This window comes from Danio rerio, chromosome 4 (genome assembly GCF_052040795.2).
Source record: "Danio rerio strain M-AB ecotype USA chromosome 4, GRCz13ab, whole genome shotgun sequence".
In the NCBI taxonomy this organism is placed as follows: Eukaryota; Metazoa; Chordata; class Actinopteri; order Cypriniformes; family Danionidae; genus Danio; species Danio rerio.
This window is the reverse complement of record NC_141024.2, coordinates 41,235,487-41,253,303: the sequence shown is the minus strand read 5'-3', so window position 1 is coordinate 41,253,303 and position 17,817 is coordinate 41,235,487. Positions and strand designations below refer to the sequence as shown.

General features: G+C 40.9%; 1 protein-coding gene and 2 non-coding genes across 7 annotated transcripts in view; 2 read left to right on the top strand and 1 right to left on the bottom strand.

Moving 5' to 3' along the window:
- The window catches only part of LOC148680744 (uncharacterized), a 29,880-nt gene extending 27,103 nt beyond the window's left edge, over window positions 1-2,777 (bottom strand). For 3 of the 5 annotated variants that reach the window (XM_088650576.1, XM_088650573.1, XM_088650577.1), the window contains exons 1-2: window positions 2,722-2,777; window positions 680-824 (exon numbers count right to left, since the gene is read on the bottom strand). In XM_088650576.1, the coding sequence (XP_088506702.1) occupies window positions 680-764 (85 nt within the window). In that variant the 5' untranslated portion in view covers window positions 765-824; window positions 2,722-2,777. Of the gene's footprint in view, window positions 1-679; window positions 825-1,324; window positions 1,407-2,721 lie in introns of all 5 variants that reach the window. The other 2 variants (XM_088650575.1, XM_088650574.1) reach the window with 1 other exon arrangement.
- A 10,656-nt stretch (window positions 2,778-13,433) lies between these two features.
- Window positions 13,434-13,504, top strand: trnag-gcc (transfer RNA glycine (anticodon GCC)). The gene has a single exon. It is a non-coding gene; the product is annotated as a tRNA-Gly (tRNA).
- A 1,044-nt stretch (window positions 13,505-14,548) lies between these two features.
- Window positions 14,549-14,619, top strand: trnag-ccc (transfer RNA glycine (anticodon CCC)). Its single transcript has one exon. It is a non-coding gene; the product is annotated as a tRNA-Gly (tRNA).
- The last annotated feature ends 3,198 nt before the right edge of the window (window positions 14,620-17,817 follow it).

Genomic DNA, 17,817 nt, shown 5'->3' with positions numbered 1-17,817 from the left:
TAGGCATAGCCAGACCCAGGTTAATAGTCAGTTTGTAAAAGGTAGGAATAGTTTTTTTTATGCGAAGTTGTGGAGAGCTCTCAAACTACGCAGCCATCCTCGTCGAGCTCACGTGCGCCCCCCTTGTATATAATATTTAATAAATTTAATAAATCAATAATAATAATAATAATGATACTAAAATATTTTAGATATTTCTGATCAAAAGATCTTAATTATTGTGTAAAAACAAAAGAGCTCTACTTGGATCCAGACACTTTTTTACCCAAAATAAAATTTCTATAAAATAAAAAACAAATGAACAAACGTTTTAAAAACTATAATAAACTAAATCTATACACAACAATATGTCCAGGTCGATATCCTCAGTAGTCCTTACCATTATGATAAATGGAGTTAAAATGTGATTTTTTTAATTAAAAAGTTGAGATGGATTGTTGGTGATTGTGTGGCTTTTGGCCAGATTGTGTAGCAGAACATAGAGGTAAAGTTGGTTTTATATTCACACATTTGTTCATTTAGAAGTCTCTATATTGTACTTTACCTCTATTAGCAGAACATGAACTAAGGAAAATGAAGACTTGATAAAAAATATTTAAGACCTACAACAAAATATTTCAGTAAATTTAAGACTTTAAGGCCTAAAATTCTGAGTTGGTCTTTGAGAAAGAAAACCAACCTGTTTGTTCCTGCAGATCTTCCTGTTTGACTGTGAATGTTTCTTCAATCTTCACATCTTCACTCTCCTCTTTAATAAACGCCATCTTTATAACAGTGTGGAGATCAGTCACTTCAGCAGTTTTTCTGTGTTTGGACACTTTATTCTGTTTAAAATAAATAAAACAATGAACAGAAAGAAAAAAATAGCTTTTCTTCAACACTTGCTTTAACAGTTTCTTTGTATGATAGAGGTAAAGTTGGTTTTATATTCACACATTCGTTCATTTAGAAGTCTCTATTGGTCCGTTTCCACTGAGTGGTACGGTTTGGTACGCTTTTATGGCCGTTTCCACTGTCAAAATGCGTACCGAGCCAAACCGTACCGTACCACTTTTTCGGGACCCTTTCGAAAGGGTCCCAAACTGCAGAAAGGGTCCCAAAAGGTGGAGCTACATGCGCAGCTGAACGCTATTGGTTTACAGAGATACGTCATTCGTAGACGCAACAAGCCAGAATGTAAACAAAGGACACGCCATGTTTGAAATACACAGCGAGAGATTACAGCGGAATTATAAATACATATGCAGCCATGTTCAATCCTGCAAACAAACCCTGTCGTCATCATGATAAACAGCCACAAAGCCATGGAGAAGAGCGGATTTACCCTGTGCCGCGTAGTTTTTTACGAGCCAGTCTGAGGCCCGAGTGGTTTCGCTTTCTTCCTTGTGCTCGCCGCGCGTCTCTATCTGAAATAACAAACTTCTTGAGCTGATAATAATAACATGCACTTGATCATTGACAAGCTTTTGGAAACCCGATCCTGTGAGAAGCTGACAAACGAGAGTGACACATTCAGAAAGAAAAGGACAAACGCGAGAGTGGAGCGCGGTCCGCGGAAAAAAAGGTGAAGCAAAGGAGCACATTATTTCTTCAGCAAATGTGAACAAACTGCCTTGTTTTAATCTTTATCACCACCTTTTGGACTAATATGAACTGGGGATGATGGAGTGACTCTCTAACAGAGGCTTTATGTGCTGCTGAAGATTACAGACACAGATGAGAGGTTTTCACTGACTGTAGGCTATACTTTGTGTTGTTTTGAACCTAATTAATGACGAAATGTCTGCTTTGTGTAGTTCTTCTGTAGTTGGTAACATATCGTAGTCTGTAAGGGTCTGTATGTGTTCATATATGTTCATTTATTTATTTATTTAATATAATTATAGACGTTACAGGGGGCTATTTCGCACCGTCATTGATCTGCAGTTATAAACAACTCCTGTTTATAGAAAAGTTAGTAACAAACATTTATACAAAAATATTTATGTGTGTAAAGCATCTGTTTTGTGAGAAGTGCTTTTCATATGATATGCGAGCGACCTGTGCAGCTTTACTGTAGACATTTTCTCAAACGCGAAAATAACGTCGACTGAAACTTTGTCATACACCACACCCACCAAAAGGGTACCCTTTATAGTGGAAACGCAAGCCTGATAAAGGTGACCCATACCGATCCGAACCGTACTGTACCAGTCAGTGGAAACGAGCCATATATTGTTTACCATGTTACTTTGAATATTCAATCTGAATTAGCATGCAAGTGTGGCTTGAAAACAACATTAACACTGTTTATTGGATTGTGAACAATGTTGTACTTTGATAGTCATTGAGTGCTAATATGATTTCACTATTTAGAGTTTGAAAATAATACTTTAAAGAAATTTTATTATTAAGGGGAAAGTCTAAATTTGTGAATATAAAACCAACTTTACCTCTATGAAACAATTGCAACAAATAACCTGATAAAAAAACTAGTACTCAATTTCTTATATATAGTGATGTATACTTAGCATAGAATTTTGCTATTTAATAAATTAAACCTTCATTTAAACACTTAATACACACATTTATGTTGTTCAAACAATAGCCCTCGATTATTAAAAGAGTACTTCGTTAAACAAAGGATTAAAATAATAGTGAACAGCAGATACATGATATCGGAAGAAAAACCTGAAACTTTAATCAATCGGTTTATATCTGTGTAAAAGTTGTAAAACAAACCTTCCTCCAGTTGAATCGCAGCGCGGAAGCGGCGCAGCCTTATGACGTCACACACCACGCCAAAATAGAAGTCTTTTTGTTCAGCTTTTTTTGCTACTCACTGTTGCAGTCAGGACATGACAAATTTCTCTCTCGTTTTCCATCTCACACAACATATCTGCTATCTCTCTCACATACACAGACATTCAGTATTTGAAGTTGATCAAAACTTTTCATCCAAACATTTTAACACAATTTTGAAAAACTTGTTTAATCCACTAAGTCTAAGTTTTTTTTTTTTTTTGCAAAATGTTTACATCACAAAACAGGGAACAATCAACACCGCAAGGCATATTTACTGTTAAAATAAATAAAAGAAAAAGAAAAATGTAAATCAGCTTTCTAAAATAATATCTTCTAGAACAATAGGGGGGACTGAAATCATCTTTAATGAAAGCCAAGTATAAATCGGAATTAAAAGTGAATTTACAATAATAAATAAGTGATCGAGTGTTTCTGGAAGATTTGAGCAGAAGCTACACATGTCAACATCAAAGCTAAATCTTTTTTGAATAAACTCATTCATACTGGATAGAAGTGTGGAGCGGATTAAGTAGAGAAAGCATGAAAAAAATAAATAAGTAATTTAAAAATAATGTGCGTCCCAGTTTGACTTATCACCCCATCACACTAACTTTTTTCATCTGTAAATTATGTACTTTTGCTTAAAATGACATCACAAAACAGAATTGATATCAAAGCAGGGAATTACGAAAATTCATTTACATTTCTTTTTTTTTCTTTTTTTTTTCTTGTTAGACAGGGTCTGTCAAGCTCAACCTAACCACCCCGTCATGCAAAATAGATAGGGTAAACTTATTTATTTATTTATATTACATTTTAAAGAAGAGTAAATTTAGATTGAATTATTGTAAGCTAGGTGAGGAACATGACCACAGGTGATTTGCGGCTATTTTTGGATGTCACATTTTTTATTGTGATGGGGTGGTAAGGGATGTGATGGCATGGTTCTGCATCCTATTTGAATGTGAAGATGTATAAAAATCAAAGAGGGGTGACTCAGTGACGCAGTAGGTATTGCTGTCGCCTCACAGCAAGAAGGTCGCTGGTTTGAGCCATGGCTGGGTCAGTTGGCATTTCTGTGTGGAGTTTGCATGTTCTCCCTGAGTTAGTGTGGCTTTCCTCTGCTTGCTCCGGTTTCCCCCACAGTCCAAAGACATGCGGTACAGGTGAATTGGGTAAGCTAAATTGTCTGTAGTGTATGAGTGTGAGTGGGTGTGTATAGATGTTTACCAGGGATGGGTTGTGGCTGGAAGGGCATCCGCTGCGTAAAACATGTGCTGGAAAAGTTGGCGGTTTGTTCCGCTGTGGTGACCCCAAATTAATAAAGGGACTAGGCCGAAAAGAAAATGTATGAATGAAATCAAACATTCTAATATAGGGCTAATCAATTCATTTAGTCATTTTCTTTTAATTTAACTCTGTTTGGTTTCCCACACACTTCATTACTTTCTCTTTCACACACTCAGTTTTAGTCATTCACTGATTATCCTTCACTCAAACATTCATTTTCAGTTTTTAATAAAAAAAAAATCACATTTTATAACAATTGCAGACAGATCTGTTTCCATCAAGAGTAGTACACAGTTCAGATTAAACATTATTGGACATACAGTGCTCACTGTAACAGGGTTAAAAAATGATTGTCTTTCACCAAAATGGGTTATTTTGTTTATTTTGTGGTTGTTGAGAGACCTCTTGTGGCAACAGTGTTTGATTGTTTCTTTCGCCTTTCACCTGCAAAGCCCCGCCTACAGCAGAAAATGGTTGCTGAATACAAAAAGGCGGTAGGTAAAATGTAATCCAGCTAAATGTGACAAATTTTGTATTTTAACACATATTAATAACACATAAAAGCCCAATATGAACATTAAGTGATGTTTTAGATCAGATCTGTCGAGTGATTGCCGTGTGTGACAAACTTTGTGTGGTTTAATTTGCTCATGCTATGTGTAGCTGGAATGATGACATTAATATGTGCAGGGGTGATTTCTTACTATTTGTTTGGTTTTTTTAGATGCATGTTTAAATGCATACTGTTGCCAGAGGATGTATATTTCTGTTACAGGTATGTTGAACTTTTGTAAATAAATAATGTTTTGTTAAAATGACTTTATGTGGCAACACAGCAGAAAATGGTTGCTGAATACAGAAAGGCGATGCATGTTTAAATGCATACTGTTGCCAGAGGATGTATGAGTCTACTTCCTGCTTTGCTACTGTTCGGACGTCTTTGCCCACTGCTCCGCTCTTCGCACTCTTGCTTTTATATCTTATACCCTAATTTTAACTTGAGCCTATCAGCACAGTGCTCAAACAACACGGCTTGAAGATCAGCATCGATTCTACAAACTTTCTGGAATATAGCTTTACTAACAAGAGGGAAATTTCGTCTAAACAATCCTCCCGCTACCAGCTGCTTACATTCCGGAGACGGGAAGACACGGCTGTGAAAATGCCTCTGGATCGGATTAATTCAGATTCTCACTGCTGTACAAACTGCCACAAACTTCTACAAAAGATTGCAGTTCTTGAAACAAAGTTGCTTGCGATCCGACCAGAACTTCACCTTCATTGTGGATTCTCTCAGCACACAGCCGGTGAGTCCCATAAATCTGTTACTGCTACTGTTTTGAGCACAGAAAAACAGAATAAAACTGTTGAAAATGAGCATTGGCATAAACAAGGTGCGAGACCAAAGGGTACTCGCGGGGTCAGATCATACGCTGCCGCATTAGCGTCTTCTACCCCAAATACAGCTCGGACTCAAATACAGCTTCAGAACAGATATGAAGTTTTGAGTAATATGGGTGAAGAATCCCCAAATGCAGTCAGACAGAGATCGCATGATTCAGCAACTAATTCTGCATGGAACAGAGGCTCAAGGCCGACTAGACAGCGGCATTCTGCTCCGATCGCAACAGAGATAAGAACACTAGTCGTGGGAGATTCAATAATCAAGAATTTCAGGAGCAGATCTACAATGACATACTGCTTTCCTCATGCAACAGTTTCTGATGTAAACAAAGAACTTGAGGAAATTCTGAAAAAGCACAGTACTGCAAAACGGATTATCATCCATGTGGGGAAGAATGATATTCGGAAGGAACAGTCAGAACTGCTCAAGTAAGATTTCTGTGAGCTCTTGGAAACAGCTGAAAGACTGAAGGTTCAGCCGTTCATAAGTGGACCACTCCCTGCAAGAGGGACAAATATGTTTTCACGGCTTCTTGGTCTAAATGTATGGCTACAGAAAACATGTAACAAGAAAGGACTGAATTTCATTGACAACTTCAATCTCTTCTGGAACCAAAGACAACTGTTTACATCAGACGGCCTTCATCCAAACAAACTTGGTGCAAAGGTGCTAAAGGACAATATTTTTTTCCCTCAATCATCCATCAGCTGTGTATGCCACTGAACTGAATTGCAAACACACACCTAGCAAATGTCCGGATGACCACAGGACTTCAAATCAGCTCCTGAGTGGACTTGTGGCTGATGAATCACCCAAGGACAGTGATAATGCCACGCAGCCAAAACACCCAATGTTGATAGAGACACTATCAGTTGCCCTCTGCTCAACACAGGCAGACTGTGACGCATCAGAACAGCATCAAGTCTCGTCACTCAAAAATGATCCTCAGGAAAACATAATTCTGCAGACAGAATCTCCAGATGCACAGCCTCTGTCACCGGACACGTTCTCATTGTCACAATGTTCACCACTCTTGGGTTTTTCAAAAAAGATGGAGGAACTGGTGTATGCTGGAACTAAACTTTCACACTCCATTGCCGCAAGCCCCCAGTTACCAACCAAAAAGCGGCCTGCTCCACAACCACCTATGAGCCCACCTGGAAGAGCCCTCCGATCACACCGCCAGGGCCCAAACAACAACGCCCCATCTTCAGCTGGTGAACACAAGAGCTCTCTGTGATGTGTGTCGGGGACCTGCTTAGATAACAGTGTCTTTATCAAATGTTTTCAGAACAAGCAGGAACCCAGTGTGTCTGTAGCTTTCTCTAAGCAGATATGTGTTGTGTTAAGTGACAGAAAACCAAAGACTTCATCAGGCCGTTTAGCAAATCATTCAAATCTGGTGTCTATTAAATGTAGATCTGAGACTACTATAGAAAAAACAGCTAAAACTGTTAAGTTAGCGCTTTTAAACATCAGATCACTCAACAATAAGTCTCTTTTAGTCAATGATTTTATCAACACAAATTGCCTTGATTTTATGCTTTTAACTGAAACTTGGCTAGATGACAGTTGTAGCGCAGCAGTTCTGAATGAAGCAGCTCCTTTAAACTTTGACTTTTTGAGTGTTTGCAGAGCTAATAGGAGAGGTGGAGGCATCGCTGCCCTGTTTAAAGATGTGTATGAATGTAAACAAGTGTCATTTGGTGACTATCTGTCTTTTGAATATCAGAGTATAGCACTAAAAGGGTCTCCACGCATCTTACTGATCATTATCTACAGACCTCCAAAATATTCTCCAGCTTTTATTGAGGATTTTACAGAGCTGTTATCAATTGTAACCTCTGAATTTGATTATTTTAGTATTGCTGGGGATTTTAATATTTACATTGATAATCCAGATATCAATGCTGTAAGAGAACTGATGACTGTTTTTAACACTTTTGATCTGAATCAGCATGTTCAAGGACCCACACACAATCGTGGACACACTCTTGATCTACTTATAACTAAGGGTTTACACATTTCATCAACTGTTGTGAAGGATGTGGCACTATCTGATCATTTCTGTATCTTTTTTGATATATTGATCACTCCAGCTATTAAAGACAGATCTGTCTCTGTCAGAAAGAGATGCATAAATGAGAACACTAGTGAGCAGTTTATGAAGGCCATATCACTAGCACCAAGTATATCTGCAGACTCTGTTGATTCTCTCCTTGATTTGTTCAATTCTAAAATTGAGAATGTCATAAATGACATCGCTCCTGTAAAAGTCAAGAAGATGACTGGCAGGCAAAAGGGATCTTGGACAAGGTCACCAAGAGTACAAATGATGAAAAGGCAGTGCAGAAAAGCTGAGCGTATGTGGAGAAAGACGAAACTAGTAGTCCATTATAACATCTATAAAGACAGTCTTCATGCCTTTAATATGGAACTAAACACTGCTAGACAGACTTTCTTTTCAAGCCTTATAAACAGCAACTTAAATAATGCTCGCACACTCTTTGCAACGATAGAGAGACTCACAAACCCCCCCAGTCAGATTCCAAGTGAGCTCCTTTCTGAAAGCAAATGTAATGAGTTTGCTCATTTCTTCACTGATAAGATTAATAATATCAGAAAGGCAATCAGCTCATCCAATCAGTCAAGTTGTGTCGATATCAAACAAGCTCAACCACAACTTAAGAAATCAGACATTATGTCTGATTTCATGGCAATTAACGGCAAAATCTTAGAAGAGATTGTGCAAGTTATGAAAACATCAACCTGCAGTCTTGACACGCTCCCCACATCATTCTTCAAAACGGTGTTTACCTGTTTAGAAATGGATCTTCTAAAAGTGTTAAATGCTTAACTTCTATCAGGGATTTTTCCAACCTCACTTAAAACTGCAGTTGTTAAACCTCTCTTGAAGAAGAGCAACCTGGATAACACCCTATTGAGCAATTACAGGCCAATCTCAAATCTCCCTTTCATTGGCAAAATTATTGAAAAAGTTGTTTTTAACCAGGTTAACAAGTTCTTAAACTTCAGGGGGTGTTTAGATAATTTTCAATCGGGGTTCAGAGCACATCACAGTACAGAGAGCGCTCTTATAAAGATAATCAATGATATACGCCTAAATACAGATTACGGTAAAATAACAGTGCTGGTATTGTTGGATCTCAGTGCTGCATTTGACACTGTCGATCACAGCATACTTCTGGATAGGCTGGAAAACTGGGTTGGGCTATCTGGCACGGTCCTCAAATGGTTTAGATCTTACCTAGAAGGTAGAGGTTACCATGTCAGTATAGGTGACCATAGGTCGAGGTGGACACCCATGACGTGTGGAGTCCCACAAGGCTCGATTCTGGCACCTCTCCTGTTCAACCTTTACATGCTCCCTCTAAGCCAAATAATGAGAAAGAACCAAATCTCCTACCACAGCTATGCTGATGACACTCAGATCTACCTAGCCTTACAGCCTAATGACTACAGCCCCATTGACACCCTCTGCCAATGCATTGATGAAATGAGCAATTGGATGTGCCAAAACTTTCTTCAGTTAAACAAAGAGAAAACTGAAATTATTGTGTTTGGAAACAAAGATGAGGTTCTCAAGGTAAATGCGTACCTTGGCACTAAAGGTCAAACGACAAAAAATAAGGTCAAGAATCTTGGTGTGACTCTGGAGTCAGATCTGAGTTTCAACAGTCATGTCAAAGCAGTCAGTAAATCAGCATACTATCATCTCAAAAACATAGCAAGAATCAGATGCTTTGTTTCTAGTGAAGATTTAGAAAAACTTGTTCATGCTTTTATCAGCAGCAGGGTGGATTACTGTAATGGACTCCTCACTGGTCTTCCTAAAAAGACAGTCAGACAGTTGCAGCTCATCCAGAACGCTGCAGCCAGAATTCTGACCAGAACCAGAAAATCAGAGCACATCACACCTGTCCTCAGGTCTTTACACTGGCTGCCAGTTACATTGAGAATAGATTTTAAAGTATTATTACTGGTCTATAAATCACTAAATGGCCTAGGACCTAAATCCATCACAGATATGTTTACTGAATACAAACCTAACAGATCACTCAGATCATTAGGATCATATAAACTAGAAGTTCCAAGAGTTCAGTCAAAGCAGGGTGAATCGGCTTTTAGCCACTATGCCCCCCGCTGCTGGAATCAGCTTCCAGAAATGATCAGATGTGCTCCAACATTAGGCACATTCAAATCAAGACTGAAAACACATCTGTTTAGCTGTGCCTTTACTGAATGAGCATTGTGCTGCATCCGACAGATAGCACTATCATGTTTTTCTCTTCTTCTTCATTCTTTTATATCACATTTTACCTGTTTTTATGTTTTGTTTTGTTTTTACGCATTTTTATTATTTGTTTTTATTTTTATTTTACTTGTTTCTTTTATTCTTGTTTATGTAAAGCAGTTTGAATTGCCATTGTGTATGAAATGTGCTAAATAAATAAACTTGCCTTGCCTCCCTTGCGGGAGACCCGGGTCCGATTCCTGGCCAATGCAATTCCTGTTTTGTGTTGCTACTCTTCCAGCTCTGGGTAACAGCCTTGCAGCAATCACACCCCACTAGGACAGATCTATGAGCATATCAGCATTGGTGGTTCAGTGGTAGATTTCTCGTCTGCCACGCGGGAGACCTGGGTCCGATTCCCGGCCAATGCAAATCCTGTTTTGTTTTGCTACTCTTCCAGCTCTGGGTAACAGCCTTGCAGCAATCACAACCCACTAGGACAGCAGCATGAGCATATCAGCATTGGTGGTTCAGTGGTAAAATTCCCATTTGTGACGCGGGAGATCCGTGTCCCTTTTCTGGCCAATGCAATTCCTGTTTTGTGTTGCTACTCTTCCACCTCTGGGTAACAGCCTTGCAGCAGTCACACCCCACTAGGGCAGCAAAATAAGCATATCAGCATTGGTGGTTCAATGGTAGAATTCTCGCCTGCCACGCGGAAGACACGGGTCGGATTCCTGGCCAATGCAAATCCTGTTTTTTGTTGCTACTCTTCCAGGTCTGGGTACCAGCCTTGCAGCAATCACACCCCACTAGGAGAGCGGTGTGAACATATCAGCAGTGGTGGTACAGTTGTAGAATTCTCGCCTGCCACGCGGTAGACCCGGGTCCGATTCCCGGCCAATGCAAATCCTGTTTTGTGTTGCTACTCTTCCAGCTCTGGGTTACAGCCTTGCAGCAATCACAACCCACTAGGACAGCAATATGATTATATCAGCATTGGTGGATCAGTGGTAGAATTCTCGCCTGCCGTGCAGGAGACCCGGGTCCAATTCCCCACCAACGCAGTTCCTGTTTTGTGTTGCTAATCTTCCAGCTCTGGGTAACAGCCTTGCAGCAATCACACCCCACTAGGACAGATGTTTGAGCATATTAGCATTGGTGGTTCAGTGGTAGTATTCTCGCCTGCCACGTGGGAGATATGGGTCCGATTCCCAGCCAATGCAATTTTTCTTTTGTGTTGCTACTCTTCCAGCTCTGGGTAACAGCCTTGCAGCAATCACAACCCACTAGGACAGCAGTATGAGCATATCAGCATTGGTGGTTCAGTGGTAAAATTCTCGCCTGCCACGTGGGAGATCCAGGTGCGATTCCCGGCCAATGCAAATTGTGTTTTGTGTTGCTACTCTTCCAGCTCTGGGTAACAGCCTTGCAGCAATCACAACCCACTAGGACAGCAGAATGAGCATATCAGCATTGGTGGTTCAGTGGTAAATTTCCCATTTGTGATGCGGGAGATCCGCGTCCGTTTTCCGACCAATGAAATTCCTGTTTTGTGTTGCTACTCTTCCAGCTCTGGGTAACAGCCTTGCAGCAATCACACCCAACTAGGAGAGCAGTATGAGCATATCAGCATTGGTGGTTCACTGGTAGAATTGTTGCCTGCCACGCGGAAGACACGAGTACGATTCCTGGCTAATGCAAATCCTGTTTTGTGTTGCTAATCTTCCAGCTCTGGGTAACAGCCTTGCAGCAATCACACCCCACTAGGACAGGAGATCGAACATATCAGCATTGGTGGTTCAGTGGTAGAATTCTCACCTGCCACGCGAGAGATCTGGGTCCAATTCCCGGCCAATGCAAATCCTGTTTTGTGTTGCTACTCATCCAGCTCTGGGTAACAGCCTTGCAGCAATCACACCCCACTAGGACAGCAGTATGAGCATATCAGCAATGGTGGTTTAGTGGTAGAATTCTCTCGTCCCACGCATGGGACCCGGGTCCGATTCCCGGCCAACGCAGTTCCTGATTTGTGTTGCTTCTCTTCCAGCTCTGGGTAACAGCCTTGCAGCAATCACACCCTACTAGGACACATGTTTGAGCGTATGAGTATTGGTGGTTCAGTGGTAGTATTCTCGCCTGCCACGTGGGAGACATGGGTCCGATTCCCAGCCAATGCAACTTTTCTTTTGTGGTGCTACTCTTCCAGCTCTGGGTACCAGCCTTGCAGCAATCACACCCCACTAGGGGAGCAGTGTGAACATATCAGCATTGGTGGTTCAGTGGTAGAATTCTCGCCTGCCACGCAGGAGACCCGGGTCCGATTCCCGGCCAATGCAAATCCTGTTTTGTGTTGCTACTCTTCCAGCTCTGGGTTACAGCCTTGCAGCATTCACAACCCACTAGAACAGCAATATGAGCATATCAGCATTGGTGGATCAGTGGTAGTATTCTCACCTGCCACTCGGGAGACCTGGGTCCGATTCCCGGCCAATGCAAATCCTGTTTTGTGTTGCTACTCTTCCAGCTCTGGGTAACAGCCTTGCAGCAATCACACATCACTAGGACAGCCGCAAGAACTTATCAGCATTGGTGGTTCAGTGGTAGAATTCTCGCCTGCCACGCGGTAGACCCGGGTCCGATTCCCGGCCAATGCAATTCCTGTTTTGTGTTGCTACTCTTCCAGCTCTGGGTAACAGCCTTGCAGCAATCACACCCCACTAGGACAACTCTATGAGCATATCAGCATAGGTGGTTCAGTGGTAGAACTCTCACCTGCCATGCGGGAGATCCAGGTGCGACTCCCAGCCAATGCAAATCCTGTTTTGTGTTGCTACTCTTCCAGCTCTGGGTAACAGCCTTGCAGCAATCACACCCAACTAGGAGAGCAGTATGAGCATATCAGCATTGGTGGTTCACTGGTAGAATTGTCGCCTGCCACGTGGGAGACCGGGGTCCGATTCCCGGCCAATGCAAATCCTGTTTTGTGTTGCTACTCATCCAGCTCTGGGTAACAGCCTTGCAGCAATCACACCCCACTAGGACAGCAGTATGAGCATATCAGCAATGGTGGTTTAGTGGTAGAATTCTTGCGTCCCACGCAGGGGACCTGGGTCCGATTCCCGGCCAACGCAGTTCTTGTTTTGTGTTGCTTCTCGTCCAGCTCTGGGTAACAGCCTTGCAGCAATCACACCCCACTAGGACACATATTTGAGCATATGAGCATTGGTGGTTCAGTGGTAGTATTCTCGCCTGCCACGTGGGAGACATGGGTCGGATTCCCAGCCAATGCAATTTCTCTTTTGTGTTGCTACTCTTCCAGCTCTGGGTAACAGCCTTGCAGCAATCACAACCCACTAGGACAGCAGCATGAGCATATCAGCATTGGTGGTTCAGTGGTAATATTCCCGTTTGTGACGCGGGAGATCCGTGTCCCTTTTCTGGCCAATGCAATTCCTGTTTTGTGTTGCTACTCTTCCACCTCTGGGTAACAGCCTTGCAGCAGTCACACCCCACTAGGGCAGCAAAGTAAGCATATCAGCATTGGTGGTTCAATGGTAGAATTCTCGCCTGCCACGCGGGAGACATGCGTCGGATTCCTGGCCAATGCAAATCCTGTTTTTTGTTGCTACTCTTCCAGGTCTGGGTACCAGCCTTGCAGCAATCACACCCCACTAGGAGAGCGGTGTGAACATATCAGCATTGGTGGTTCAGTGGTAGAATTCTCGCCTGCCATGCGGGAGACCCGGGTCCGATTCCCGGCCAATGCAAATCCTGTTTTGTGTTGCTACTCTTCCAGCTCTGGGTTACAGCCTTGCAACAATCACAACCCACTAGGACAGCAATATGATTATATCAGCATTGGTGGATCAGTGGTAGAATTCTCGCCTGCCGTGCAGGAGACCCGGGTCCAATTCCCCACCAACGCGGTTCCTGTTTTGTGTTGCTAATCTTCCAGCTCTGGGTAACAGCCTTGCAGCAATCACACCCCACTAGGACAGATATTTGAGCATATCAGCATTGGTGGTTCAGTGGTAGACTTCTCGCCTGCCACGCGGGAGACCAGGGTGTGATTCCCAGCCAATGCAATTTCTCTTATGTGTTGCTACTCATCCAGCTCTGGGTAATAGCCTTGCAGCAATCACACCCCACTAGGACAGTAGTAACAGCATATCAGCATTGGTGGTTCACTGGTAGAATTTTTTTCCTGCTATGAGGGAGACCTGGGTTCCATTCCTGGCTAATGCAATTGCTGTTTTGTGTGGCTCCAGTAACAACTCTGGTAGACGGCCTTTTAGCACTCACATAACACAAAGGCAAAAAACAACATGGGTCAGCATTGGTGGTTCAGTGGTGGAATTCTTGCCTGCCACGCTGGAGACCTGGGTCCAATTCCCGGCCAATGCAATTCCTGTTTTGTGTTGCTACTCTTCCAGCTCTGGGTAACTGCCTTGCAGCAATCACACCCCACTTGAGCTGCAGTATTAGCATACCAGCACTGGTGGTTCACTGGTAGAATTTTTTTCCTGCTATGAGGGAGACCTGGGTTCCATTCCTGGCTAATGCAATTGCTGTTTTGTGTGGCTCCTGTAACAACTCTGGTTGACGGCCTTTTAGCACTCACATAACACAAAGGCAAAAAACAACATGGGTCAGTATTGGTGGTTCAGTGGTGGAATTCTTGCCTGCCACGCTGGAGTCCTGGGTCCAATTCCCGGCTAATGCAATTCCTGTTTTGTGTTGCTACTCTTCCAGCTCTGGGTAACAGCCTTATAGCAATCACACCCCACTAGAACAGTAGTAAGAGCATATCAGCATTGGTGGTTCAGTGGTAGAATTCTCGCCTCCCATGCGGGAGACCCGGGTCCGATTCCTGGCCAATGCAATTCCTGTTTTGTGTTGCTACTTTTCCAGCTCTGGGTAACAGCCTTGCAGCAATCACACCCAACTAGGACAGCAGTATGAGCATATCAGCATTGGTGGTTCACTGGTAGAATCCTCGCCTGCCACGCGGGAGACCCGGGTCAGATTCCCAGCCAATGCAAATCCTGTTTTGTGTTGCTTCTCTTCCAGCTCTGGGTAACAGCCTTGCAGAAATCACACCCCACTAGGACAGCAGTATAAGCATATCAGCATTGGTGGTTTAGTGGTAGAATTCTCGTCGAAGTAAAGCCAAAACATTTAATGAAGTAAAAAGAGATGATGGGGTAGTTGTAGAAACAAATGATGGAATATTGGAAGAAATTAAAAATTACTATGACAAGTTATTTAGTGCAGAAGGTGTGATAGAGGAGGACAAAGTAGAATTACTAAAACAAATTAAAACAACAGCAGGAGAGATAGAAAAAAAGGAATGTGATGAACAAATAAACGTGGAAGAAATAAAAAGAGCAATTAACGAGTTAAATAAAAGTCCAGGAATAGATGGGTTGGGGAATGAGTTTTATATAGTTTTTAAAGATATTTTAACTGGAATTTTAAAAGAGGTATATGAGGAGATTTTTAAGGAAGGAAAATTAAATGTAAGAATGGGAATGGGATTAATGAAATTGATATATAAAAAGAAAGGAGGAAAAAATTATTTAAAGAATTACAGACCAATAACAATGCTAAATACAGATTTAAAAATTGTATCTAAAGTTTTAGCCAACAGAATAAAAGAAATAATGCCTAGTATAATAAAAACAAACCAGGTACACGGAGTAAAGGGAAGAGACATAGCGGACACAACAATTAGCATTAAAGACACAATAAGATACATAAATGAAAAGAAAAAAAGAGGCTTTTTAATTAGCTTGGATTTTGAAAAGGCATTCGATAGAGAGGAGGGGAAACCAGCAAAAATTGCACATGCTACTTTAATAGGGGAAGTGGATAAGGGAGGACTGGGGTTGATGGATGTAGAGCAAATAAAAAATAGTTTGAGGGTCAAAATAATAAAAAAGTACTTTGACAAAGAAACTGACACAACGTGGAAAGGAACTGTGGGATATTTTTTAAATAAATGTGGTAATTTTAATTTGGGGGACAGTATTTTATGGATGAAAACAAAACACTGGATGGCGGAGAGGGTGCCGGACTTTTAAAAAGAATTGTTAAGAGCTTGGGGCAAATTTTTAAACAATGTGCATTTTAAACCTCTAGGGAGAGAGAACATTTTAAATCAGCCTCTTTTCTTAAACAACTGCATTTTAAATCAAGGGAGGGATTTTTTTCAAGAAATGGTGGGTGGCAGGAATAGTAAAAGTAAGGGATATTTTATATGAGTTTAAAGAAGGTTTTTTACCAGTACAATGCATTATTGATGCCATGGAAGAAGCAAAGGAAGAATATAGCAGACAAGAAATAAAAAATAAGTACGAAATAATTAAAACTGCAATCCCTCGTACGGTGAAAAGTTTTTATTGTGTTTTTAGGGATGCAGTTTTTAAGAAACCTGTGGCAAATGAATACTGGATGCAAAAATACGAGATAACAAATGAGAACAACATATGGGAAAACATGAGAGGTATTTTTATACAAACAAAACTGGCAAACTTAGAATATTTTATTAGACACAGAGTGATTTTTACTGATGCTATTTTAAATAAAATTGGGATGGAACAAGATGCAACACTGTAAACCCAAATGTTCAAAATAATTAAATTGATTGAGTTGTAAAAACTCAATTTTCTAAAGTAGTTCTACTAACTTAAAAAGTTTAAGTTTGTGTAACTTTTTTTATAGGTTTTGAGTGAATTGAACTTATTATTTTTGATTAACTGGAACAACTTGCTCATTAAGTAAGTTCCACTTAGGAGTATAATTTAACTTTACTTTTTAATGTCAATGTCAATTGTATTTATATAGCACTATTAAACACAACAAAAGGTTGACAATGTGCTGCAAAATAAAAATCACAAAGGTATATATATATATATAATAAGACTTTTTTTGTTGTTTCAACACGCTATCTGCGTATGAAATCAGTACCATTTGTGTGTGTGTGTGTGTGTGGTTAAGCAATTGTTTTGTCATTTTTCAATTAAATTATATACATATAAACAGGCTAAAATAAACAGAACAGCTGGTTTAATGTAAGCCCAAAATAGAATATTCTATTAGATATAATATATCTATTATTATTACAGGCAGTAAAATATGCCGCTGATGTTTCTGTGACATTTTATTAGCTCACGAGGTTCACGTGCTCCAAGTTCAGCGTGAGACTTTTGAAACATTGTGGGAACGCACAATGCTTCACTTTTGGCGCCACAAAATACTGCAGTGAGTGAGGAGGATTTCAGCTTCAAGCTTTCGGCAGTTATCAGGACCTCTGGTGTCACGGTAAGTGTTACATGCATTATAAACATGGTCTTATTTTGTAAAAAGTTAGACAAAACTTTAAATAGCATTCACCTGTTACGTATATTCATATTCAAAAGTAATGGATGTCTAGCGACTCGCGAGGAATAACCGATGAAATGGGCCTGATACAAACACCCATCGAAGCATATGTTACACATTACATTAGCTAACTTCTATATAATTTTTGAACGATTCGTAGTCTATATTTCCGCTTGCACAACATTAGGCGCTTAGATTGTAACTGACACGCGATTTAAAAATAAGCATCTAGTTTTGCCAAATGTAACTTGACTTATTCCAGCCTCAAAACCCGCCGAAATTCAACCGCCCAGAAATCTGGAGGCTATCATATGCTGTTCCGAGTTGAGAACCGGGAGGTGGTATCTGGGGCTGAGGGGAACGTCGTTGCAAAGACGGCCGAAGTTTCTTTACCCACCTATGTCATTTTTACCCGCACAGTATTTAAAACCGTCTAAGTAATTGTGCGGGGAAACCGCTCAATCTGGCAACACTGAATCCATCAGGCTTTAGCTGTGTCTTATTTCAGAGGCTGCGCCCTCCGAAGGATGTAGACTTCAAAGGTGAGTGCCTCTTTAGTAAGACATGTCATAGTCTATTTTTAAACGTGTTTAGATATCAAAGTCAAATAAACCCAATTCATACATTTAATCCAGAGTTTTCCTTTTAAAAACATCCTGCCGTTATCAGCGAGCAATGAATCTTGGGATGTTCGAGG